This window comes from Fukomys damarensis, unplaced genomic scaffold (assembly GCF_012274545.1).
Source record: "Fukomys damarensis isolate Sample0158 unplaced genomic scaffold, DMR_v1.0_HiC HiC_scaffold_16, whole genome shotgun sequence".
Classification (NCBI taxonomy): Eukaryota; Metazoa; Chordata; class Mammalia; order Rodentia; family Bathyergidae; genus Fukomys; species Fukomys damarensis.
Genome location: NW_022900928.1, coordinates 16,696,559 through 16,723,903, shown reverse-complemented (window position 1 = coordinate 16,723,903; position 27,345 = coordinate 16,696,559). Strand labels below are relative to the sequence as shown.

The 27,345-nt window shown below is 43.0% G+C and overlaps 1 protein-coding gene across 4 annotated transcripts in view; it reads left to right on the top strand.

Annotated features, from left to right (window-relative positions):
• Positions 1-27,345, top strand: part of Tead1 (TEA domain transcription factor 1) — a 163,027-nt gene that overhangs the window by 76,070 nt on the left and 59,612 nt on the right. For 2 of the 4 annotated variants that reach the window (XM_010615250.2, XM_010615246.3), the window contains 3 exons: positions 16,921-16,985; positions 19,672-19,734; positions 19,824-19,886. In XM_010615250.2, the coding sequence (XP_010613552.1) occupies positions 16,921-16,985; positions 19,672-19,734; positions 19,824-19,886 (191 nt within the window). The remainder of the gene's footprint in view (positions 1-16,920; positions 16,986-19,671; positions 19,735-19,823; positions 19,887-27,345) is intronic. The other 2 variants (XM_033764134.1, XM_010615249.3) reach the window with 2 other exon arrangements.

The following is a 27,345-nucleotide window of genomic DNA, read 5'->3' as shown; positions in this document are numbered from 1 at the left end:
TTTTTTTTTTTTTTTTTTTTTTTCTTGGAGTGCATTTCATACCTACCATTGTCTGCAGGATACAACCTAAACTCTTCATGGTGGTCTCACTGTGGCAAGATTTTCTTGGGTCATCTTCTGTTCCTCCATGACATGCATTTTAGGTAGCTGCCCCCAGGAGTGGCATGAACACTGGGACAATCTAACTTCATAAACCAAGCCACATAAATACTCCTCCCTGTTCTCACCTAAAAGTCTGTGACTAAATTGTGGGGCAGGGTCACTCAGTATTCATATTCTGGGATGATGGTTCTTGCATGCTAGTCTTTCTCATTAAATTTTTCAAGTTTTGTTTCATGAAATAAATGACCATCTATTGGCCCCTGATGCCTAGGTCTAGGGTTTGGCCATGAGCTCTTCATAAATTGGGCATGCTGTCTATAGTCATAGGTGTACAGGGCTCTCTGCAGGTCTTCTTTCAGGGTAGGAGAGGACACAGTCACGTTACATACCTCTTGTTTTTCTCTGAGGTAGAAAATGAGACATGGACTTCATACTGAGGAAGTTGGTCTGAAAATAGTGGCTATCTGCATGTGACCTCTTGAATGGAATGGAATTAGATAGGCAATGGTTTTCAGAGCTCTGGTAGAGATTTGATCACTTTCCCTTCACAGCAACTTTATGACTTTTACAGCAAGAGTTATACTGGAAATTTCCCTCTGTGTCCTTCAGCTGGTGTGTTCCTGAGTAAGACCCAACTGAAAACTGAAATGAAATACTTTTTTTCTTCTCAAGTTAACAGCTGTAGCTGTCAGGAATTTGTTGCTGTCTGCTTAAGTCCTTATATGTACACAAAAACACGCTAAAGGCAGTGCATGTGTGAGAATTGCCTTGTGGAATAGTACATTGTTTTGCGGATGCACTATGTGAATGCAGAGAAAGGATCTAAATCTAGACTGTTGAGGAGTAAAAGGAAAAGGAAAAGGAACAGAATTAAAAAGGAGAAGCCTGGAAAATACATGGCCAGTGTGGCTCTGCCTTGTTTTAACTTGTACTCTCACAATAGGGTGTCGGTAGATTGTGGGCTCAGTAGGTACAAAGGTTCTGCCTTTTCTTCCTTCTTCAGAGTGCCTAGCTAGCTGCTTCCCCCAGGTCATGGTTGTAACCTGTGTCCAGCGACCCCTGGAAATAGCCAGAGCTCATTGCAGTTATCGTATCATTATAGGGTATCAGATCTTTGGGGAAACAGTCTCACAAAGCTTAATAACTTTCCCTAAAGCCTATGGCTGTTTATGGCAGAGTTCTAGTCTATACTTTCCTGCTCTGTTTTGCTCATATGGAGGGATCTGGAAAGTTCTCTTTCAAAGTGTGTCATGACCTCATGAAGTATGAATGTCAGTTATGAATGTAAAAATTGCAGTCCAGTTTCCTTAGGGGTCATTCTGTCTGATAATCAAGCAGATCCTAACCCCTAAATCACTCCTGTAGAGTCTGGAAAAAAGCAGACTGATGTTAATCATGGGAACCTATTATAATAATATAGCTTCTCATAACACACTATAATATAGAAATATAGTTAGCTCACTGATCATTCTCAGGGGCTCTTTGACTTTTTTAAAATTGTTACTCAAAACCTCTGCAGCAAGGTCCAGATGGAGAGTTTTGTGATACTGCCAGGTCACTTTTGATAAAAACCAAGGTTATGAGAATCCCTTTTGGAAATCCCTGCACTGTTTGCCTGGGCTTAAAAGTATGTTTGGTTTTGTCGGCACCTGCAAACAGGAAGTTGAGATTTGAGGAGAAACCTTTGACAGTTAAGCACTAAGCTTGTTGGAGAGTGCGAGTCTCTGTTGCCAGGGAAACCACACTGCTGCCTCCTGAATTAATGAAGGTTTGGTGAACTTCAGAAGGAATTTCTGTAAATCATTCCAGAGAAACATGGGTTAACTTTCAAGATATTTCACTGTCCTTTCTTAACCATTCACTCCAGGATCTTCATCAGATCAAGAATTCCTTGTATGCATTTTCAGAACCACTGATTTCTATCTGGCAACCATGTATTAAGGCTGTCTCCTTTCTTTTATGCTTAAATCACGCCTGTGCCTGCCTCGCTTGTTCCATAAGTGATTTTTTATTTTGCTGCCTTTTATATTGCTGAAAATGAAGAGGGTGTGGGGGAAAACCCTAAATACATTGAAAACCTTCCCATATGCTAGCTTATAAGCTTCTAAGCCTTTCCCAACTTTTCAAATTCTAAACTTTGTTTTTTACCTAAATTGAATGGTTTGCTTCTTCTGATTTCAGTGAGGTACTTAGAAGAAGAAAATGCCTCTAGTAATAATGCTCTTAACCTAAATTTCACTAAATTCACTGCCCCCCGCAAGGCACCTTAACAGCATTAGAAGTTGCTTCTAGAAAAAAAATTAATTAAAAAAACATTTTTTTGAAGCTAATTGTTTATCTAGGGGGATGCAAATGGTGGTTTTAAATCCTTTAAGTCATCCATTATGCCTGGCAGCTTCTATTGTCTGATTTTTGGGTCTGAGCCAAGCCAGACTCTTTCTATTGGTCTTGAGAAGAAATACACAGATCTGGCTCTGCCAAATCTGTGTTCTTGGGGAGCCCAAGCCCTAGCTCTGCTTTAAGTGAAGGGAATGTAGACTGAGCCATGTGTTGCCTCAGAAGGGGGACCTCATGGGTCTGCATTGTCTTAGGTCACATGGGAGCAGAAAGCAGCTCACTTTTCAAAGTAGAAGAGATAGAACTTATTCCCCTCAGTTCTTCCAGTGTCTATGAATTACTGTTAGCTTTTAAATGCATTTTTGTGAATGTAATAAAATACTGTTTATAGTCAGCTACAAAGTAAGTAATTACAATGTGGCAAATGAAATTCAATATAGCTTTGTCGTGGTTTTTTGAATTTTAATTAAACTAGTCTTAGAGAAAATTATAAATGCTGCTACTTTTGTTGTGACAAGTGACATTGGCAAAATATTAATCTAATGAGTTATGTACAGAAGCAAAACGTCTTCTAGGCTTTAGGCTTCAGGTGTTTGTTTCGCTTTATTTTAGTTTGCAGTTTGTGTTTTAGATAAATCACAGAAAAGAATAAAGTTTGAAAACCACATGAAATTTTTTAAAAACTCCATATATGGAATATTCCATCCTTTATATCTTGCCAGCCACAATTGTGTGTGTCATTTAAGGCACTAAAAACTTTTTTTTTTTTTTTTTAAACAGATGTCAGTGGTCACTTTTTTTTAGTATCTTAAAAGTGTAGCTGGAATAAATAACCAACCATTTACTACAAAGCCTAATATTAAAGGAATAATCATCCCATGTTCCTATTAGGTCATTTCCTTTTTATTTTACTTTATAAATTACTTTGTGCCTTAAAAATGACATTCTGTTGGTTATGAATTCCTTTTATGGCTAAATTAACCATTTTCTTTAGAGATTCTTTAAATTTAGATTTACATAATTATCAGTCAAGAATATCTATTAAACATTAAAAAATGAATTTTTCTTTATGTCACTTTCTCTCTTCGAGCATTAGAGTTTTTCATTGCTTTAACATTTCAGTGTTTGAATGTGAATAATTTAATTACAGGGTCATTGTATGTAAGTTTTTAATAAGATACCTTTTAATATAAGGATAAAACCTTCGCATTTGATTTTATTTTTACTTTTCAGAACTAACCTAAAGCCCAAAGATTAAGAATAAAATTACCTTTATCTCTTAGCATTTTTCCTTCGGTGTCCTAGAATTTCCTTTAAGTAGAGCCAGTTACTCCCCTTTTTGTGTTTGTGGTGAATAGTGGTAAAAATCACATTATTCGGTTTCTGTGTGTAATTATTGCTTGCATTTTTAACCAAGAGATTAAATTGCTGCCCCACCATCACCACTCTTGGTTTGTGGGGGCCCCGGGGTTATAAGGCTACAAGTCATTTGCTTATAGACATGCAGAATATGACAGCAGTGACATCTCCAAAGCAACGTGGCAGGTCAGCATTTGCTGACTTCAGTGGGCCTGATCAACCCCAATATTTTTTCAGGGATGCTAAACCTCTTGTAACTGCTAAATTGGATTTGTCACTGAATGAACTATCAGCTGCTGTTGGACAAGGCCATAAAAGCCAGCCGGCTGGTCCTTTGTAGGCAGGGCTTACCCAAGGATTGATATGTTTTAGCACTTTTGGGATTATTGTGATTAAGAGGAAACTGTTCTGAATGAGAGAGAAAAGCGGGTAAGGACACGCAGCCACAGCTGGTGAGCAGCATGTGTTTGTTCCAAGGAAGTTACCATTATGGCTGTGTCCTGGTTCCTGCCCTGATTGACGGGTGTGAAATCTTTATAGGAGGAAGTGGTGTCCTTATTTCCTCTACTTGCACCTCTCTCCCCACACACAGCAGGGCAAGTGCTACTGGGCGTGTGGTGGACTTGAGAATTTGAAATGCTTTTAAAGAGCACTCTGTGCGCGTACGTGCACACAGACAGTGGCTAAATGCATTAGTCTGTGCATGCAAGTTAATTGAGTTAACATGTAGGGATTTCAGTAGTAACAACAGACTGTCCTCTTTTATTTCCCAGACCTGAAGCTCTGTGACATGCGTTAAAAACACCCCTCCTAGATTTGTGTCTGAGTCCGCTTGTGCCAAATGAATAGGAACTGTACAGCCAGTGGATTTGTAAACTGGAACACTTAGCTGAAGTTTATTAAGTATAGGAACCTGCTAGGCTTCTTAGAGCAAGTTTGTTTTTAAGAACCACCTGACCCCATGAGCAGTGTGGGTTTTTGCATAGATCTTGCACCAGCCTAGATGCAGCTTGTTGAGTAGATCAGAGTGTGAAGCTTTCCCAGTAGTACTTGCAAATGCACACAGAATTGGTCGCTTCTCTGGTTCTCCCCAGAGACAACCTTGTTCGTGTTCGGAGTTTGCTCAGCATACTGTACAGGAAAAAGGCTGGCTTTCCAGGTCCCATGGAGTGTCTTTCCAAGCCTGTGAAAAGCACGAATCATCCGGCAGCCGAGCATGCTTACAGCTGGCCCTTTGCTAGCTTTGATCTGCGAATCAGGCCGTGCCATGAATGCCCTTATTGTCATGTTATGTGTACACAGTGTGTGAATTATTGAAAATAGGGAGGCCTGAGCCTCATCTGGTAGAGATTACAGTGCAGGCATGCTGGGCGAAGGTCTGTAATTGAAAATCCCCAGATGCTGTTTGTTTGGCCTTTGTCACATGACCTGCTGCAGGAAGATTGTCTGAACAAAGTGTTGCCTGCATGGAGAGTGGAGCCTGCCCTCCCACCCCCAGGGCCTCCACAGGCTCAGTCTGTACACAGCTTAAACACCTGCCCAAAGGATTTTTAAAGGCTTAAAATAGATTCACTCATAGCATTTAAATAGAGGGCATCTTGCTTGTTGGTTTAAACTGCTTAAGCAGTTGTTGACTCGTGGAACCTTCTATCCACACAAGGGTTTGCTGGATAATTTCACTGTGAGATATCTTTACAAAGCAATATTCAGTGATGGGGGCCACATAAGGATAAGGAGTTTGGGCTCTGCTTTTAAAGAAAAAAAGCTAACCTTTTCTGTCGCTCTGAGCTTACAGAGAAAGCCACATGGGTTGTTTGTAGTCTTTCTGTTTTAGACAATGTTGTGGCTACCAGCAATGTGGCTCTGTGCTAGCCCATTCATCTGATACCTTTCGTTCAGTTCATTCTTACTTCTACTACTAGAATGAAATAGATGTTTCTTAGAAATTTGTTTTCTCAATTAAATGTTTGTCTGTTTGTTTGCTTGTTTATTTTTTGTACTGGGGCTCAAACTCATGACCTTGCTCTTCCGAGGCAGGTGGCAGCACCAAATCTCCCACTCATCTCATTTAAATGTTGAATGTCATCTTCTACCTCAGTGGTGGACTAAGGCAGGGTGATAAATATGAGATTGACAAAGATCAAGAATTAGTGACAAGGAAGCCAGGCATGACAATGCAGGCCAGTAGTCCAGCTACTCAGGAGGCTGAGGCAGGAGGATTGTTTGAGCCCACAAGTTCAAGACCAGCCTGTGTCACATGGTAAGACCAATAATAAAAAAACAAAACTAAAAGACAGAGAAGACTAAGCAAATTTTGAATAAGGAAAGGCTTGAAGTCTTCTGGACTCACTTAGAATATACAAACACTCACATGCTTTTTCTCCCCATCTCAGCTGTGACTGTGAGTGTTTCTTCCTCTTATGGGAGTACAGGGAGAAGAAAGTTCCTGGGCATTTCAGCATTCCACAAACATTCCCCTATCCTGGCGTTTCTGAAAGGCAAGCATCATATTTTAATTCCTCCTTACACCTCCTGCCTGTCAGCACAGTACTTTCCCCCTTTTCCAACCATCTCTAACAGACTTTTTTCTTTGCTTCAGGAGGAGGCTACAGTCAGCAGTAGCTCTGTCATTGGGTAGCATGCTTTGGGAACAATGAGAAGTGCATGTGGAGAATGGCAGGAGAAAAGAAAAAATAGGTTTATATACATAACATTTTAGCATTCTTACAGGGAATGTGTCTGTGTGATACCTCAGTAATTACACATATAAAGGAGAATAAAAACGGCTTGGCCATACTGAATCTAAACTCAGGCAGAGGGCATTGATGTGGTTTGGTTGGTTGTCATGTAGACTGGAAGGCATTTCACAGGCTCCATGCAGAGTCACTCTGGGCTGCTCCTGGGTTTGGAGCAGTTGGAAATGGCTAGGGCACTTGGGTCCAATGGCCCTGAGCATGGCAGTCATGGAGGAAACACCCCCAGACTTTATCTCAGACTGTGTGCGCGCGCGCCTTCTGGGGGCCTGATGCTTTTTTGCTGCTGTTCCCTGGCATCTTGCTTCACCTCTCCCCTGAGGCTGTTAGCTGCATGAGGGCAGACAGTCTGTCTCCTACACAGCACAGAACAGTCCTGCTTATGCAGTGTGTGTTTTGTACTGGTTGAGAGGAGTGTGTGGTTCTAGGTTGTGAAGGCCTTGGGGGAACGAAGAACAGTTGAGAAGTTGAGCGTGATGGCACACACTTGTTGTTCCAGCAGTCAGAAGGCTGAGTCAGGACGATTATAAATCTGAGCCCAGCGGAGCAGCCTGGTGACTTAGTGAATCCTTATCTCTAAATAGATAAATAAATAAATAAATAAAAACCAATGTTGACGTCGTTCGGTTGAATGCCCTGGGTTCGGTCTTTGGTACCACACTCATTCCATTTCATGGTTGGAGTCAGCCTCCTCCGAAGATTTCATTCTCATTATGCACTTAGTATTGATTTAGTGGGAAGGTGACTTATTTCAGAGGCTGTTTTCCAAGCAGCTGGTGTAAGGTTAAGGTGTAATAATCTTGTAGACAAAACTGGGTTTGTGCCCCAGCTCTACCACCTACTAATTTGGGAACTTGGGGCAAATTTCTTCCCTTCTTTGAGCCTTAGTTTCAGCATTTTACACTGGAAAGTGGGTGGGGAGGTGAGACACATACATATATAATCACAGCATTTTGTCTCATGTCCACATGTAAGGCCCCTTCCACCTCACAGCATTTCTGCTCCCACACTGTATAATTTCAGGTAGTTTAAACCCCAGATTGCTGTTCCTTCCCCCTCTCCCTCTTCCATGTCTCTCTCCCTCCCCTTTCTATCCTCCCCGCCCTTCTCTTCCCAGAACCTGCAGCATTGCCACCATTAAAGATTTTCTGTTGAAGACCAATAGTTTAAGTACTTCTAACGTGTGCATTTCACACTTCTTTAAGGCCAAATAATTAATAAATAAACAGAATGTTCTTAGCAAAGTTTTTCATTACCTCTCCCTCTTCCATGTCTCTCTCCCTCCCCTTTCTATCCTCCCCGCCCTTCTCTTCCCAGAACCTGCAGCATTGCCACCATTAAAGATTTTCTGTTGAAGACCAATAGTTTAAGTACTTCTAACGTGTGCATTTCACACTTCTTTAAGGCCAAATAATTAATAAATAAACAGAATGTTCTTAGCAAAGTTTTTCATTAACAAGGCTTTCCTGGGTTAATGTTGAGATTAACTTGGTTTTAGACCAGGTCCTATTGGAAGGGTGGCAGGGATGGGGGTGGGGCACGAAGAAGGAACGAGCATGGTGTTTGTCACACACACAACTGTGCCAAACGGAGACCAGCAGGAAGGGTCTGGGTAATCACACTGTGTATCCCAGAAATAGCTGCAGTGAAAAGAGCTTGCAGATTTTAGGTGATAATGGCTGTGCTGGCCAGTCTTCATAACCTTTAGATCATTTATTTTTATATTCTAAATACAGAAGAGCAGAACTCATCCATTCATTAGAAACATGTATTGAGTCCCCATTTAGTGGGTGTCAGAGGGAATCCAATGGGTGCTTTTCACAGAACAGTCAGTATTTAGGGGTGGATAAATAGTCCAGTGCATAAGTAATAGCTGGGTATCAGGAGTGCAGCAGCTACAGGATGTGTGCTGGGTATTTGAAGGCACAGAGGAAGTGATGAACTCAATTAAAATGGCTCTTAGCAGACTTCATGGAGGAAGCAGTACAGTTGGCACTTATATGGATGAGTAGGAGCTTGCAGACAAAGGAGAAGAGAGAGACCATTTAAAGACAGATGGCTTCTCAAAGGCAAAGAGATGTAGAAAAAATGATGATGGTTCATGAAACGATGAAACGCCTTGTACTAACCTAGCATAACCCTCTGCAAGATTATGCTAAGGAGTTCGTGTTTTTCTCATATTGGGTGTGGAACTATTGATGTAGGAAAGCAACACGATCAGATGTGGGCATGAGAGAGGTTAGTCCACAGGAGCCATGGAGACTGAAGACAGCCCCAGAGAGCCTGGGAGTAGGGGTCTGTTGAGATCACAGTTGGGGACAGCGAGTTCAGGGCCCATTGAATCCTGTACACTCCATGGGCATGTGCAAATGAAGATGCCAAGGACAGGGACTATACCTTTTCGCTTAGAGCCTATTGGACACAGCACCCTGACTGTGGGCAGTGCCCTGGCCCAGGAGCAAGTAAAGAACAATTTCCAAACCAAGACAGAATGGTGACTTTCGTGCTCCTTCTTTGTTAGCCAGAGCCAAGTCATCATTTCTGTCATACATAAGGGGTTTGTTTTTAATGTACAGTATCTTTTGTTTTACTTGTTTTGTGGTCTTTCCTACCACTGGCTCGTAAATAGAGCTCTGGACACCGGGCTCCCTAGCTCACACTTTCCCACATGTACTGTACTTTGTGAATTTCCTGGGCACATTTCAGGTGAGACACCATTCAGTGAGACCCACACATTTCAGCTCAGACACCATCTGTGCTGGACCTGGAAGGATTTTGATTTTTCATCTTAACAGAGTTTGGGCAACAGGTAGCATTAAAGATCTTGGAGCCATAGAGTGGCTAACCCAGGGGTAACTCTACTAGGCACAAAGAAGAATGACTAGGGGCTTAAAGTATGAAGGCCAATTAACCTATTCATCCAGGGGATTAAAAAGGTGACTAGCATATCTTTTGCTTCATAGGGAATGAGCCATTAAAAAGCTTTATGCATATTTTTCTTCTAGAAAGAATAACAGTGTAAAGAACTTCTATACAACATTAGAAATACAGTATTCAGTGCATAGCCTTAGACTTATTCACTTGCTTGTCTTTTTTAACCCTTGAAATCTAGTGCATATGTGAAGTTCACAGTAACTTGGCACATCACAATGAAAAAAAAAAACAGTGTTTAATGAGGCTGTTGTTTGGTAATGTTTTCAGGTGCTATTGTACAGTAGAAACTCCTGAGGAGGTGGAGCTTGAGTTACTGCCAGGCATTTTACAGGGATTAGAGATAGAAATCCTTATTAATCAACCCTTTTCTGAAGTTGACCCTTATCCACTCCTGGGTCAACGCAGAGACAGGTGGTCTCTGGGAATCCCCACTGTTCACCTCCTGAAGGCCATCAGTGCATTTTGTACACCTTTAGTTCTGGAACATGCAATACCAGCCTTTGACAACCAGAATGGGCTGCCTGGACCCTCTGATGATTTTCCATGCTGACGCTGAATTTGAGTCAATGATTTATGTTGATGGTTGGCTGAGACACTGCCTCAACTTCCTCATTGACCATGCTCAGAGCCTGATTCAGATGCTGTTTGTCACAAGTCTTCCCTTACCCTCTGCCTTGTGGCTCTTCTCCCCCTGATTCTCCATCCCTCCATCATCTACAACTAGTGAGGACCTCTATGCTTTGCACCCGAGGAACCTCCTGTGTGGTGGTTGTGGGTGAGGCAGACACGCATCACATCGTCGTTTGGATAAGTGGAACATGGAGTGGGGTTGCATGCTGTGTGTGGGAGATGGGGTGGACAGTGAAGAGCGCACAGTAAGACGACCTGACTGATCTCATGGGTGCGTTCATCCAACAAAGCTCCTAGTGTTGGCATCCCTTTATCCCGTCATCCTGCCGTGTCTCTTCTGCTCCATACATGCACCGTGGGTGTCTGACTGGTGGTGACTGGCCAGCTCTGGCATACCTCCTTTCCTTCCTCAGTAGTGCTGGCACACGTTACAGAAGCAGCGGTGTGGAGGACATGACTAACTGTTAATGCCTCAGATGTCAGTTCAAAAAGAGCAGCACTGCCTCCTCTGGCTGGGCCACAGACCCGCACCCCCAGATCTTTAGGAGGGTGGATGGCATCAATAAATGTATTCCTTGTGTACTTCTCTCCCAAGCCAGTGACACTTGGTTCCTGCAGTGTCCCCCACACCTTCACCTTTTGATTGTTGGCTTTTACAATCTAAATTTTTTTCCCTCCTTTAGATGCACTCCAGCTGATGAAAATGCATCCCGTGGCTAAAAACTATTTTCACACCATCTTGTAGCATCTTGCTTGAAAAAGCACTTCTGAAACAGCTCTCTGTGCTTTGTCCTGCTGCTGGCATTGGAGGACAAAGCCACAGGGTCTCTGCATCCTGGGAGCCATACACTGCGGTAGTGTCACCTTGAGGAAACTTTCTTGGCTTTTTCCCACTGGGTCATTGTTTTCTTGTATACTTTATGGTGATAATCTAGTATTAAAGTGGATCTCAAGGATGGAGGAGCCACTTTGCTGCCTCAAGTGTGGGTGCGTTTCACAAATACTGAGCTTCCTGGGAAGGGAAGGCAGAGAAGAGAGGCATGCTGTTGTCACATCTGGGGCCAAGGGTGATTAGGGAAAGGGGCAGCCTTGGAGACTCATTACAGCTCAAAGGCTCATGGTGGATATGAGCCCTTTGGAAGGCAGGCAGAATTCAGATGTGCATGAATGGGTCAGGACCCTGTGGCCACAAGAGCCAGTGTTCACAAAGGGGCAGAGCTCAGTTACATTCTAGCAATCTAGTAGTCTTTTGGGCTGTGTCAAGATTTGAGGGAGTGGTGGGGAGATCCCACAGCTGCAGCCTGTTTGATACATCTCCTTCTGGCACTGTGGAGAAGCATCATTTGCCCCTTGATTCTCATTCTTTTAACACAGGAGGTTGGGGCCTCCTTTCCCTTCCTGTGAGGGAAGCAGAGGTGTCTCAGATCAATGAAGCTACAGTGCCTTCCTTAGACTCAAGCAGGTCATCCCTGGACAGCTGTGGGTTTGCCTTAGGACTGGCTGCAGCCAGGGAAGAGGAATATTCCATTTGTCGCTTCTTTCTTTGTGGCTCCCAGACTCCATTCAATTACAAAGTAGCTCTTACACTGTTAAAGTTGAGTGTCTCTGGGCTGCAATTTCTAGCCACAGACCCTGCATTTGCTGTGCCTCAAACATGACCCTGAGGCCACATCCCATTGCACACACAGCCCACAATAACGTTAACCAGTCTTCCATCTGGGTAAGGCCAGGCCAACGCAGACTCCATGTCCTTTTGCTATAGTGCCTCTCTCTGTATTGCCCCTTTATCAAGAAACATCATGGAGATCCAGGATGCAGGGGAAGCCAGTGATGGTCCCCCTTGCAGCTGTGTCATGCAGTTTAAGAGAAAGGAAAAATCAAGTCAGTTGAGACCACAGTGCCTGGTGAGGATCTCCGACACATCAAGGTGGCAGTTCACGTAGTGTTGATCTGCAGCTGGCTGTGGAAGAAGCCAGGGCAGGTGTGGTAGGGTCAGTCAGCCTTGGAGAGGGAATGTTCTGTGCATTTCTGCAGGGGGTTTGTGCTCCGGAGAAGCTGTAGTATGGTGACGCTGAGTGGTGAAGTTTGACATAGCCACCGAGAAGGAGCTAGTAATGCTGTAGATGCCACGTGTGTGACTCGGAGACTCCTGGGTTCAGAAGGAAAGCCCGTGGAATGGCCGAGGGAGCTTGCGGGTCAGCAGACAAGGTTCTCCGGTCTTCAACCTACCCTACTCCATTCTTCCTATCAGATCAGTATTAGGTGCTAGTTTTTTTTTTTTTTTTTTTTTTTGTACCGGGGATCGAACTCAGGTCCTTGTGCTTGCAAGGCAAGCGCTGGAACCACTGGGTTAAATCCCCAGCCCTAGGTGCTAGCTTTGACATGCTCACTGAAGTATTTGGGAAAAGTGTTACCATGCCAGCAACTTACTATGAAATACAACAGCAACACTAAGATGTCTTAGTGGATGGATGGAGAAGTGGTGGGATGGAATGAAAAGTAGTAAAGTAAGTATAGTAAAAGTGCTTACAGGTTGAGCACCCCAATCTAAAAATCTGAAGTGCTCCAAAATCCAAAATATTTTGAGTGCTGATAGACACCACAGTGGAAAACTCCGTGCCCAGCCCATGTGATAAGTCACAAGTGAAATATAGGTACACTAAAACAGTGTATAAAATTACTTTCAGGCTCTGTGTAAAAGAAATCTCATATTTAGATTTAGGTTCTGTCCTCCAGGTACTCATTATATATATGCAAGCTTCACAGAATCCAATAAAATAAAAACAGGATTAGTTTAACACATTTAAGATAAGGATATTCAACTATTTAGGTAGGGGATATAGTGTTCTCTATAAAACTATCTGTAAGAAACTTCTATATGCCTAAAATGTTTCATAATAAAGTGTTGGAGGAAATGTCTGTTGCTAAGGATCTGGCTTATGTTCTAGCACTTTTGTTCCAGGAAGCCTTTCTAGATTTCCTGAACCACTGTGACCTGTTAGCTCAGTTTCATCAGCGATGGTTAGAATTACTGAGCTCTTGGTCCTTGGTTAGGGAATTCTGCACTTTAGTAACATAATTCGAAACCTGGGGGCTGTGGAAACCCAGACCCACTGCATTTGGAGAATAGGGCTGTAAATTCACATCTGGTTCAGAGTGTCTTACAAGGGTTGCAGACAAGACTCCATGCAGAACCCAATTGATATCCTCAATATACACACCTCTTAGAAGTCAAAAAGGTATTCCAAAATTGTTTGGACTGGTATGCTTGTGTACCTAATGGGTAAGTACATTTCAATTCTAGGAAATTAAAATTGAATGTAGAAAATTTTCATAAATCAAACCCATATCACTGATATTTTTGATTTAAAGATTTCTGTATATTTGGTATTTCAGATAATTATTTTAAATGATTTGGTGTAGGGAACAGGTTAGCCTGTGTTTTCAAATTAAAAATACAGTGAAGAGGGACTGGGGATTTAGCTCAGTGGTTCAGTGGCCTGCCTCTCAAGCACAAGGACCCAAGTTTGATCCCCGGTACCACCAAAAAAAAAAAAAAAAAAAACAGTGAAGTAATTGATTTAGACTGGGGGATTGAAATCATGCTAGGTTTGTGAGCAACAGTAGAACATTTAAGAGAATTTATTAGGTTCCTGTGAGTTGTTTAAGATAAAGCAGACAATTCTAACATTTAAAATAATTAAATAATTACTATTCATGGCTTGAAACATAGTACAAAAGAAGGAATACATGCTTTCCAAAAAACAGGAATATGAGAGTTAAGCTTTAGTTAAAAGGACACAATACATAGCAAGTGACTTCAGGAAGGGCCTCTGATAGAAGTAGTGATTTTTAGAAGTGCTGTAATAGAAGTATGATTAAAAGTGTGACCGTGATGTGTAAATACCAAATAGTTTTCCCTGGTGTAAATAATCTACAACAATGCATAAGATTCTAATAAGATTACTGACATTTAGAAATGGGAAGAAAGGAGCTAAAGGTGTAGGAAAGGTGGTATGGGTAGGGGAAGAGTAAAAAGGGAAAAGAAAAAAATGTGAGAGAATGAAAAGATGAAAATAAAGTGTTTGTAGATGGGGAGGGGAGGAGGGGGTGAAGGGAGGGCAGAGGTAAGGGGAAAAAATGAGAATCAAGACTTGTCATGTAGAGGTACAAGATCCCAACAATGAATGTAACTGTACTGTATCCCTAAAATGTACCAATAAACTCAATTAAAGCTGAAAAAACAAAACAAAACAAAACAAAGTGTGACCGTGTTTAACTCCAGTGGCCCACATTTGCATAGACTGTAGGGGCTATCGCCCAGTGTCTATCTTAGACATTGGTCTCATTCATTCAACCAAGTGCTGGCAGAAATTTAAAATAATGCTATAGGTTATATGTCCCACCTATCAAGGCATTCTGTCTACATTTGCAGAAAACGAGTTTGGGGGCAGGAGATTTCTTCGCTGACTAGACAAGGTTCGATGAAATTGCATGTCCCATAGAGCCCTGGATTTTTATTGCCATGGCCACTCAGACAGCCCTGCATAGGGTGCGCAGTGCAGCCCTGAGCTGGAGGATACTTGGCTCAGCCACAGACATTGTCTTTTAGGTCTGGCTTCTGGTAATTAGGCACTCATGGCTGGGCTCTGCTGTCAGCCGGCCTTTGAGACAAATTGCAAAATCTGTACAGCCATCTGAGAGATGGACAAGTAGACCTGATGACACTACAGGGGATATTGGTAGTTCTCAGAAGTTTGAAAGAGAATGCTTAGAGAAGCAATCCTCAAAACTGAATTTAAAGGTCCTTTTCTGTACCCTTAACAGGTACATTCAGTTAGAGTCAGGATCTGAGGTTTTTGACAGACTGGAATGATAGGCCAAATTTAACAGGATGAAATGCACTGGAAATAAATGTCAGGTTCTGTATTTGGGCCTGAAAAATCCAAGTTATGCATGGAAAGACTGGGAACAAAGCAAGATGGATCTCTACCCTTCCAAAATTAAGCTATGTCTAGTTCCGCACATTTTGGATAAAGGATGTTCAACATATAGTAAAAGTTAAGTGGGGAGTAGAGACGCAGAGGTTCACATTTCTAATATCCAGCATTCTGATCATGGCCGCAAACACGGTATTATGTAGAATGCAGACCCACTCACTCTGTTACAGTAGGGATGGTTGATGTTATTGAAATCAAGTACTAGAGCTGTATAGGAGGAAATGTCCATGTGAATAAGACCTGGGAATTCAAGTTGGTGTAAATTGGCAGTTTATTGAGGGCCTGAAAAACCTAATTACAGTGTTAGGCAGCATTAGTAGAAGGAGAGTATTTAGGATGAGGAGGTGATAAACATACTCTGCTGTTGTAGCAGGATTATTCCTACAATTCTGGATTCTAAGCTCTGAAAGAGAAACGGACAAATGATGGTCACAAGATGGTGTCTGGGAATGTTCCAAAAGCCTGTCACACAGATAACAAAAGAACAGAGGAGCTTGAGCTTGTGTGTGACTCCAGGAGGACCTGAAAGCTATTGCTAATATCTGAAAGGCAGCAAAACTGTGCATAAGGGATGAGCCTTGTTCTTGTTAAGGGAGCAAGGAGGACCTTAGGATGAGAGTTACAGGAAGCCCCATATAAGTAGGATCTTTTTATTCTTGAGTATATTTCAATATGCATTGGGTTGCTTCTTCAGTTCTCAAAGGGCTGGTTTAGGCTTATGGAGGACTTAAAAATTCAGAAGCAGAAATCAATGACTCAGCAAGGCTGAGGATGCGCAAACTGTGCTGCAGTGGGCTGTATGTTACAGAGCAAGGAGGCCGAACCCAGCCGGGTGGTTCTGGGAGACTTCCTGTGATGGTGACCTTGAAGGAGAAGTGAGACCTGGCTGCGATGTTAGGGTGTGCAGGCAGGGAAAGTGACTGCAGTAGACCTGAAACTTGTTCTTGACCAAAAAAGGCTCCCGTTAGGATGGAGTTGGTTTTAGCCATCTGTAAGGAGTATTATGAAATGGAGGTGTCCATTTACTGTAGAGTATGTGAAAAATATTTTCAGTTCCTGATGTTAGAGAGGAAGTTGAAGCCATAAATTTGACTGCCTCACAAGGACCCAGGGCTTGTAAAGTTTGTATTTATTTCATGTGATATTGTAACAATACATTTCCCACAAAGCTTCTGGTGATGTGTTTCCCTATTGTAGCAAAGTGTTTTACTTTTGAGGCATTTTCTTTGATGGGAAGGTTACAGTGCTTGGAGAAGGTTGAGGCATTTCTTTTCCCCTGGTGGGGATCTTGCATATGTATGTTGAGCAAAGGCTGCTGCACTGCTGCCCACTCCTTTTGGGGCTCCTGCTTTCACACAGCCCAGCCCCTCGTGTGGCCACTGCCGTTCTTTCTCTTGTGACTCAGGACCCTGCATGGAGCTCTCTATGGTTAGAAGCTGGGATGAGGAGGAAAATGACTGAAAAATTAAAGACTGAAACAGAACTGAGTTTTCTTTATTCCTAGATGAATCCAACTTCATGTAGGTATAGGTATGCACACAAACAAAAAGGCAGATTTTTGGGCTGGGGATTTAGCTCAATGGTTCCGCCGCCTGCCTTGCAAGCACAAGGACCCGAGTTTGATCCCCGGTTCCAAAGAAAGGGGCAGATTTTAAAGGATACATTTCTACCTTCACTGGATGGGCGGGAATTCAAGGAATTGTACTGTTTATTTTTCTATCATAAATAAATGGGTAGCTGAAGTTACAAAAATCTTGGTTCAGAAAAAAAAATTTTTGTAACCCACCTTATCTTATTTCTTCCAGGTAGGAATGAATTGATAGCCAGATACATCAAACTCAGGACAGGGAAGACGAGGACCAGAAAGCAGGTACAGTGACCCCACCTGGGTGGTGTGCATGTCAGCGAATGGCCGAGAGGCATTTGGCTGCACTGGCTGCTGTGCTTTGGCTCCAAGGAGCCCCCAGTTCCAGTCCCCTCTAAGGATGTCAGCGCTGGAGGTGTTTCAAGTTGTCTTAGTTTCCACTGTTCATCATTTCAGTGACCCTGCAGTCTGGTCTCCCAAGTTCTTTTCATCCATTGTGGAAGGTTGGGTGCCGAGGACAGTGTCTGAAATGTCCCTGCATCATTTCAAAGCTGACATTTCTTTTCCAAAACAGGCATCTGCCAGTGTTGCAAAAGCTGCGAGGTATAACTACCCTTGTAAGCTAATGCTCATTTGTGAAATATTTATTTCATGTGGTATCATGGCAATACATTTCCCTGCTTCTGGGGATATAGGCTGTGAGATTTGTGATTTGTAACAGCCTGGAATGTTAATCACATTAATCGTCCTTTCAATGAAAAAGTAATGCTGGAAGCCTTGAGTATTGAGGAACTGAATGATATGCATGGGGCAGGCTGTCATTTCTTAAATGATGGCTTTTTGAAATGAAGTTATAACTTCAGTACCTTGCAGGGCAGGGGCAAGGCTGCTTATGTGCCCTTCTCCAGGGGTCTGCCTGTACTGCATGTTTAAGATACAAAGCAGCTGAACTCTGATGTGTGGTGACCCAGCCCATAGCTGGAGAGGTTTAAAAAAAAAATGAATGTTTAACCAGCCAGAATGGAGCACATCTATAATTTCAGCACTTGGGAGACTGAGGCAGGAGGATACCAGGAGTTCAAGGCTAGCCTGAACCACAAAACAGGACCCTGTCTCAAAAAATGAAACAACAAAAACAAACCAAAAAAAAAGAATCAGTATTTAAAAACAGAAAATATGACAACAGAAAAAGAAAACGAGAAACACCTCCTGTGTGAGTTAACAGATAAAAAATATTTTAATGTTGACCTATGCTAAATGATATGGCATGGTCCTTAAAAACTATAATCACCCAGGCATGGTAGTGCATTCCTGTAATTCCAACTACTTGGGAGGCTGAGGCAGGGCGATCATTCATTGGAGACCAGCCTGCTTTGGAGAGTTGGAGACCAGCCGTGGGCAGTTTAGTCTTTAAAAAAAGACAAACAAACCTATAATCAAACAAAAAGCTCACCTGTGGTCTCTGTAAGAAAGACTAGCATCCTTGGGTTCCCCTCCCTGGAGGAGTGGTCTCTGTGAGTTTGCAGTAGTGGCTGGGACTCCCTCCCTCCCCCCAGGGGTGCTGCCTGGGCCTGAGACCTGGTGCTGAGTCAGCAGCAGTGGGGCGGCTTCCTGCCAGCACTGAAGCGGGGCTGTGCCTGCTTGGGGGATGTTCCCCGACAGTGGCCCTCAAGTACTTGGGAGAATCACAGACGAACAAAATTCGGGTGAAAATGAGTAACAGCAGGAGCCAGATGGAGGGGGGAAGAGAATGGGGGGGTCCCCGTTTCTCTGTACTTATAAAGTAAGTACAAAAGCAAAATGAAAAAATTGAATAATTGAAACAGAGACCAATTAAAGATCGAAAAGCTTTTTTTATTCTCATAAATCTTCTTTTTAGAGTCACTGGAGAGTTTGAAATGAGGGAATCCCTGCGAAGTCTGAGTTGCTAACTTGTGAATGGAGGGTCCTGCATTTCCAAACCAGAAAAGCTAATTCCCTACCTATTGCAAGTGCCAGAGCTGGGCTGTCTGCTGGCCTCTGAGCTCCAGTCACTTGCCTGGTGACCCCTTCACTTGGCGGGGGGGTGTCTTCTAAATTTGACCAAGTTACACCAGAAGATATACGAATTTTGTTTACCTGGTGTTTCAGAAGAGGGGCTTGGCTATGTTTCCATGGCCCAGAGTCCTGGGGTTTTTTTAAGGCAGCAGTTGTTGATACCTCTTCAGCGTGAATTTGTTGTCGAGCAAATTCATGTGGTTTTCAACCCAGATTTTTAACAGGATGGCTGGCTAGCTGTATTCACACATTTTGCTTTGTAATAATATGCAAATCTACTTGGCACCCAGTCAATACCCAAAAGAGTGGAAGGATTAAAGATATTTATAAGGGGGGAAGAAAACCCCACTCTGCTAACTGGGTCTTTCCATTTCTCTTTGAGATCTAATTTACATGTCAGTATTATTTTAACATTTGCTACAGAATCCAGAGCTCTTAATGAGATCGGAATACAACTGACAGCTTCAGCTATTTGATTCTGCACAATGTGCTAATTTATGTATATTCTCCTCTAAATTGAGGAAAAGGGATTTTCCCTTCCTGATACTGAGATGCTATAAATATTTTCATTTACCTCTACATCTTCTTAATTTTATAAAGCAAATAGCTCTATTCTCCCCTCTCATCCCTCCCCAAAGTAGCTTTTCCCAATGCCTGTGGTTTCTCCCAGGTGGGAAAGTAGAGGTAGGTGAACTGCCTAATTTTCATCCTGAGTCAAGTCACTGCAGTGACGACCCGGTCTAAAAAGCTTAGAGCAGTGCTGGGGGCTTGGTGTCTGGCCGGGACTGTGTGTTCCTAACTGCACAGCTTTGTTGAGATGCAAATAACCTCCCCCTCCCCAACCTTCCCAAGGAGTAGCGATTTTATATTTGATTTCCTTTTTTTGTTTTGTTTTGTTTTGTTTTGTTTCCCTTCATAAACCCGAACAATGTAGGTGTCTAGTCATATACAGGTCTTAGCAAGAAAGAAAGTTCGAGAAATTCAAGCCGCCATTAAGGTACGTCTGGCTTGCCCAGTTGTAGGGGGCTTTTCATCTCCATGGTTACAGGCTTTTCCTTTGTTTTCCTCCCTTCCCCTACCCTGCAGGTGTCTAGTCACATTCAGGTTCTTGCCAGAAGGAAATCTCGTGATTTTCATTCCAAGCTAAAGGTATGCGCTTTTCTGCTTTTTGGCTTGTGGTTGCTATGCATCTCACTTCCTGTTTTCCATGGTGACTGGTGAATGCCTGGTGCTGGGATTCTCGTAACCTAGTTTCCTTGCATGTTAGAGCTGTTTACATTTCTTTGTGTCTAATCGCTGTTTCTATACTAGCCTCACATTAAACTCAGGTGCGTGTGCGCTTGCGTGTGTGTGTGTGTGTGTGTGTGTGTGTGTTTCTAAACAATGCAAACGCCAGAGAGCTGTCATTAAACTCAGGTGCGTGTGCGCTTGCGTGTGTGTGTGTGTGTGTGTGTGTGTGTGTTCCTAATAACAATGCAAACGCAGCAGAGAACTGGTCTTGATAACTTTTCAGCACAAAAACATGATTTTTAAAACCACTTTAAATGTCCACCAAGCAGTCCTGGACTAGGAGAGCTTTTTCCTCCTTTTAAAAAGGACAGTCCAGAGATGCAAAATTAATTGAGACAGTATTTTTTAAAAAATCATTTAAAAACCAGCAAAGAATAGTTTTGCCTGTGTTCTTCCATATTGCTTAATAGTGTTTAAGTAAATGGCACTCTTATTAAAAGAGAAATTTGAAGTGTGACTATAAGCAAGAAAAACAGTGGATCTTAGAAATGGGAAAGCTCTTGAGCTAACTCATGTTTGCCATTGTTTACACTTAGTTTAATAAAAAAAAAAAACATGGGCTTCATTTTCCAGACTCTTAATATATGCATTTTTTAGCAAAAATGAAGGCTTTCATCATTTTTTTGTGTGTGTGTGATACTGGGAATTGAACCCAGAGCCTTACTCATGCTATGTGTGATTTCTGCAACCTACAGCCCTTTTAATTTTTTGAAAAATATTTTGGTACACGGGCTTAGTAAGTGGCCCATGCTGGCCTTGAATTTGCAGTGTTTCCACTTCAACCTCCTGGGTAGCTGAGATTATAGGTGTAGGCCACTGCCTTGGGTTGATAATTTTGTAATATAAATTCTCCCTACTTCTTCTGAGATTTGCAGTAGAATGTGGCTGATGCTTATTTTTCCATAATTCCCTACTTTAATAATGTAAGGGGATTATGATTTGCTTGGAGGAGGTTAGTTTGGAGTAAAAATTAATTTTTGGACCATAGTGTGGCCTTTCCAACATTTACCTCACTTAATATATTAATTAAACCCGTGTTTTTGTTCCACATTAAAAAACAGTGTCATTTCTTAGCTCCAAATGTTGAACACTGGGGCTCTCCTCCAGTCCTTTAACTTTTTACCTGCCAGCAAACTGGCTGTGGCACAGGATTAGCGGCAGGAAGGAGCATCGGGTGTGCCCTCACGTGGGCAGCATGCTGGCTCGCTCGCTCGCTCACTCGCTCGCATGTGTGGCTGATGGTGGCTGGCTCGGGGCTGCACTGGCTGAGCAGTGGAAGACCACGCTAACAGTAGACCCTGCTTTTTAACCAGAGGGGCAGTACTTTCTATGTGGATGCAGCTACCCCTGTGTTTGCTCAAGTTCTTACTCTGTTTCTAGTTTCTCTGAGCTAATGAATTAATGATGTACTGAGAAGTGTATAGATACCGATTTTGTTTTGCCATCTGTGATATGAATTGCTCTGTTTCTGTACTGTTTGTGTATTTCCTGTCAACTCAGCAGGGCACATGGCCCTAGATCAAAAGCCACACAAGTGATAAGAATGCTTTTCTGTTCAGGAGGGACCACCACAGAATATAGGAAAATTGCTTAGAGATGTTAAGAATTTTCTTCCATAGAAACAATACAAACTGGCATGGCTATATGTTTGTTTGTTCTAAATTTTTTTTAAAAAAAATAGAAGATTCTTCCCCCACACCCAACCCCTCTTCAAGACCTGGCCCACACTTTGTTGGAGCAGACACAAGGAGGAGGTGGGAACAGGCTGTCGGGTAGCAGCTGGCCCAGCATTTAAGCTCCAAGAACCACCTTATTTTCTTTCCTTCCTCTCTACCACTTCTTGGAAAAGCAAAATCCTTTGTTTTTCAATCAACTGATACTGACTGTGTCCGGGACTTAGCATTTATAGGGGTGGGTGGTTAGTAGTCAATTTCCTGTCACAGGGCTGGCCATGTAAGAGGGAATGTGAGAAACAGGGCTTTAGTGCATACGCATTAGCGGAAAGAGCAACAGCAAAATGTTGGGAATCCAGGGACAAGCTCATGAGCAATGTTCCGAGTTTGAGAATTGAAAGACGGAAATTTTATTCTAATGCAGAGACTCTTGCATGTCCTCTTAGTTAAGCTCACTACATAGTGGGGCCTGTTCTGATTTCAAGGAACAATATTGAAGAAACTGGGGCTCAAAGACTATTGACTTTGTCAGAAGTTGCCCACCTAGTAAGGGGCAAAGGCAACATCTGAACTCGGCTGTGTCTTAAGCCCGAACTACTGCTCTTTCAGATAGGGTTTCATCAAGTGGAGATGGGAAAATGCTTTCAGGCTGAAGGCTTCATGCCAAGACCCTGTACCTAAACTGTCACCTGGCCCGCTCTGTGCAGCCCTTGCTGCCAGCCTTCAATTAACTCTGCCTTTTACCTTTGCGTCCCTGGTCACAGCATAGACTTCATTTGTCAGTGTGACTCAGTTTACTTCAATGTGAGTGACACTTTTGGCCACCAGTAATTTGGGGGTTGATGTGTTCCAGGCCGTGGAACTGCTTGGTCACCACTCTGAGGGCATCTGAGCAGTCAAGGAGAGTAGGCTGGCCAGCACCTGCCTGCTGCTAATACTTCTGCCTTATGCCTCCTCTGGACATCTTATCCTTTACCTTCCCGGCCAGCCAAACCAGGGTACCTGCTCAACACCTGGAGGGAAAAGAAGATGGCTGCTTCCTGCGCTGTTCCTCCCAGCCTTTACAGAATGGCTCTTGTGTAACATCTGAAGCACATGTTCCTCGGTTCTGTAGCCTGCACACCCTGTTCCTTTGAAGAAACTAGACTCGTGAGATAGTGGTCATGCTCAGGTCACAGTCACAGATGAGTCACCTAGCTGCAGAGCCACTCTGTTGAAGACCTGTTGTTAGAGTAAATCCCAAAGGTCAGCTCTGTTCTTCTCCTAACTTCATTGGTTCTCAAAAGTGCCTCTTGGTGGCCCAGATCACTCCCAAAGTAAGCAGGCTTCACTTTTATTTTAGTTTTAGCAAACAAAAAGTTATTCTAGCAAATGTGTAAAATTTCCACATAGATTAGGCCTTTTAAAAAAAGTACAGGAAAGATTACTTAACTCAGTCTACTTACATTTCATTGACAACCCGGTTGAGCACACAGAGTCTATATTCTTGGGGGCCACCAAACCTCTGTTGTTTCCCAGTAGATTGTCCATAGCTGGGGCCTCAGCACTAGAAATTAAACTGGGCCATACAAAGGCCACTCAGTGCAAAGATGATTAACTCTGAGATTGGGAGAATTATAGCTTCACAGAGGAAGTGTCACTGAAGCAAGCACAGAGGAAGGTTAAAAGGTACCAGAGATGAGGGTGTTTTGGGGGACTGTGGGGCAGGCAGTGGGAGATGAGAGGAACCCAATAGGAAATTCTAGCATTGCCCCACCAGGGGATGCTCACTTGTGACACTGAGGAGCTTGTATATTTTGGGACAGTCTCTCCAGCTAGTTTTTAGAGAATGGCTTAGTAATAAGGAGGCCAAGCTGAAGGCAGAGGGACTTCTCCTGTACGGAGAAGAGGAGTAGAGAACTGGATCGGGGACAACTCTGGGGCCTCACTGCTTGGCTCTCAGCCATTGTATTCTCACTGCTCTGTGTACTGTCTTCCTTTCTGTTTTTAAAGAGTGAATTACGTTAAAAGTTCTATCCTTATTAAATCTTCAAAATGTATACCAGAACTTTTCAGAAAAGGTTTTCAGTATCAACATTTAAAGCTTAGTTTAGTAAAGCTTGGGTTACTCATAGAGTAATGGTAATTAAGAATGTGCACCAAAATTAACTGAATTTTTTGTCATTGCTAAATTTTAAATACACAAAAGTAAGTACAGAGAACATATTAAACCCTCAGATTTGTATGATCCAAAAATGATCATTTTTCATTATGGCATAATTCCATTAAGTTTTTCAATGTGAAGTCATCAAATGGTAGAACATTATTCTGTAGTTTTTCTAATTTTTTCTACCCACCCTTCTTTCCTGTCCATAGTCAACTTCCCTATGTGTCCCTGAGAAAACCAAATCCAATGAAAACTCTCTTCTCTTTTGTCCCCTTTCTTTAAATTATCCAGATGTTTACCTCCTGTCAGCTATGAGTTTGTGCTACATCCTTTGGCATCCATGTGAGACTCTCGGCAGTTTATGGTAGCCTACGTCAGTGTAGAGTTGGCCAACACTTTGGGATGCCCTGGGATACACACCATGACCATGGGACACATGCAAGGGGGGATAAAATATGGGGGGTGATTGAGAGAGTGAGGGGGGCTGGGGATGGCTCAGTGGTAGTACTCTTGCCTGGTATGTCCGAGGCCATGGATTTGATCCCAAGGATTGTGAGGAAAAAGAAAACAAGATCATGACTTGAAGAGGCAGTGGGATGGGACCAGAAGCTGGGAAAGCACAGAGAAGGTGCCAACAGACTCATGCCTGTGAAAACAGAACAGTCATTTATGGCCAGAGGACCAGAATATTGGAAATTAAGCATATACATCAGGGCATGATTTTGTCTTTCTGACTAGAGTCTCTTAAGAGAGAAAAAAAAATGTGGTAACTGAAGAGAGGTAAGAAGACAGTTTACCTCTTTGGAAAGCACTCCTCAGCAATGAGAGCGTAACATGTATGGCCCCTACTCGGACAGAGTCCCTTGACCCACTGTTCTTCAAGTAGTGGGTGTGTTTCAGGAGACCAGCGGCTTTATAGCTTGGCGTGATTCCATTTAAATGGTAGAAGATGAATCCATGTAGTTAAAACAGACATGTGGCCTATAGATTTATGGAATATGCATTTAGGAATCCCAAGTATCCCATGTTAGAGCTCTCTCAGACTTCATGTCATTAGCCGTACCAATAGCAGTGGCACCCACACTTGTTTCAGTTCCTGTCCTCCATTTTCCCCTTTTCTCTGGTTTAGCCTCTGCCTAGAATCTATGATGAGTTGTGTGAGATAGCAGCATGGTATGAGGACTAGCTAGCAGTGTTAGAAATTATTTTGAATTATTTCACTCACCATTGATTTCTCAAAAAGCCATTGACTATATTTTGTTTTTTAAGCTGCAGGGACTTATTAGCTTAGCATGTAGAAGGAATGCACAAGTGTTCTCCATACATTCAGCACTCCTTCCCTGCTCAGAGGTCCTATGTAAGGTTTCCTGCCTGAGTCTCTTTGTAGGTTTATTTGTCCTGAGAGGTTGTCCCACCTCTTCCCAGAAGTCTCATCATACATCAGCAACAGAAAAGCAATTATTTATTTGCTGGTGTCAGCGGCTTATAGAGGCACAACCAGGCCCTGCAGTTGCCACTGCTATGCTGTGGATCATCTTCACCTTCGTGGAAGGATGGAGCAGCCAACTTAACGGTTGACAGTTTAGGTGTGCTTGGGTGATTGCATGGCTCAGTGGGCAGGAAGACACTTGCATGTCTGGCCCTGGGCCAATATTGCTGAAGAGCCTATACTTGCTGACATTGCATCATCCCAGCCGAGCAGAAAAAGACCTGAGCCTCTCTAACTATGTCCAGTCGCTGTGACTAATTGATGAGCTACATGTGCTCCCCTGGGGCTGTTTTCTTCATTTTTGCCCTGGTGGCCTTTGTGATTTGATTACTGAATAGGCCTCTTCTTTCTAATCTGTCATTCCTTGCAATAAGCAGAGGGTTTAAAGTTTACATTGCTGGTGCCCATCCTGCTGTGTCCCATATGAGTCACCCCTAAGCATCAGGAATGGGCCTGCCACAAGCAAGGTGAACATGCTTCTTTTCCCCCTGTGAAGCTCCCTTTGGGACCCTGGGCAACTCTGCTTCTCGAGAGTGGGTCCTGCACAGGGCGTGAGGGAGAAAGCCTGAGTAACAGACTCCCAGACAGTAGGATCATGGTCTTGGCAAATGATGTGTGGTCTTTCCTGGCATTTTCCAATCTTTACTAAATTCCTTTTCATTCATATCAACTAGTCTATTTCCATTACCATGTTTTAAATTTAAACAAATTAAAGCTCAGTGGTTCCACCGCTTGCCTCCCAAGCACAAGGACCCAGGTTCAATCCCCAGTACCAAAAGAAAAGGTCGGGGGAGGATTTAGCTCATTGGTTTTGCCACCTGCCTCACAATTACAAGGACTCAAGTTCAATCCCCCAGTAACAACAACAACAAAAAATTTAAACGAATTAAAACTTATAAGATTGGGGATGATTTTTCAGCTTAGGCACGATGGAATTAGAACCTCTTCTGAGCAGTATGGCAGTACAGGACTGATTAATGTGAGCCAGGGCATTGGATACCATTACCTTTCGGGGTGTACTGAGGCCTGGATTTTTTTCTTAAGGACAACAGAATAGCCTCCTTCTACATTTTTAAATCCTTAGGCAGATCAATCCCATTGTCAGCTTCAGGGTAGAAATTGTCTTAATTTCCCCAGATCAGGTAGCAGGTACTAGAGCTCCTGGGAGTTCAGATCCTGGGCAGGATGAAGTCTGGTCGGGGCATCCATTGGTCACATGGTCCCACAGGCTGCAAAGTACGTCAAACAGTAGAACTGAGGGCACTGCGTAGAATGCCCGAAGCAGTCTCAAAAATGAATGTTCTTGTCCCTGCTTTGTTAGAGGAAGCTGAGGTTCAGTGTCTGTGTGACTTGCCAGGGGTCAAAACTGAGTTGGATCCTGGGCGGTATGAGGCCAAAGCCCAAGCCCTTTGCACAATGTCGTGCAGTGTCCCCAGAGCGTTCTGGTCAGAGCATGGGAGAGGGATTTGTGTCCCCCTGAGCCCTTCTGCTTGGGTCCATGAGTTTAAAGGAAACACAGCAAGAGGAGGGCACATGTTCTTTCTGAAACTCATGTCTAGGCATCTGGCAGCTGAGGTTGCTGTGGCCTCCCAGGGGACAGAGACCTCCTGCCTTTCCCTGTTAGCTACCAGATAAAAAGAAACTAAGGTCAGAGTGTGCCCTTTCCCGCTCAGATGTGGCCCAGAGCTGTCCTAAATGGCCGGCTTCCCAAGAGTCACAAGGCACACCTACCAGTCTCTTCATCTCCACTCCTTTATGATGCTAAGCCTACATCAGAATTAAAGGAAACGCTGTTGACAATTATAAAATACTAAATATAGCTCAGTACATTTAAAAATGAACAATGGTAAAAGCCTTGAAAATTTTTTCTTTGATGTGAATGGAGTCTTTGGCATTTGGAAATACAATAAGATGAATTAATTGCTACTCATTAGGCAGCAAGTCAGAAGAAGTATTAATGTGCCTTCTCTCCTCCACATTAGCTACTGCCTGACGAGAAAAGCCCTCTTT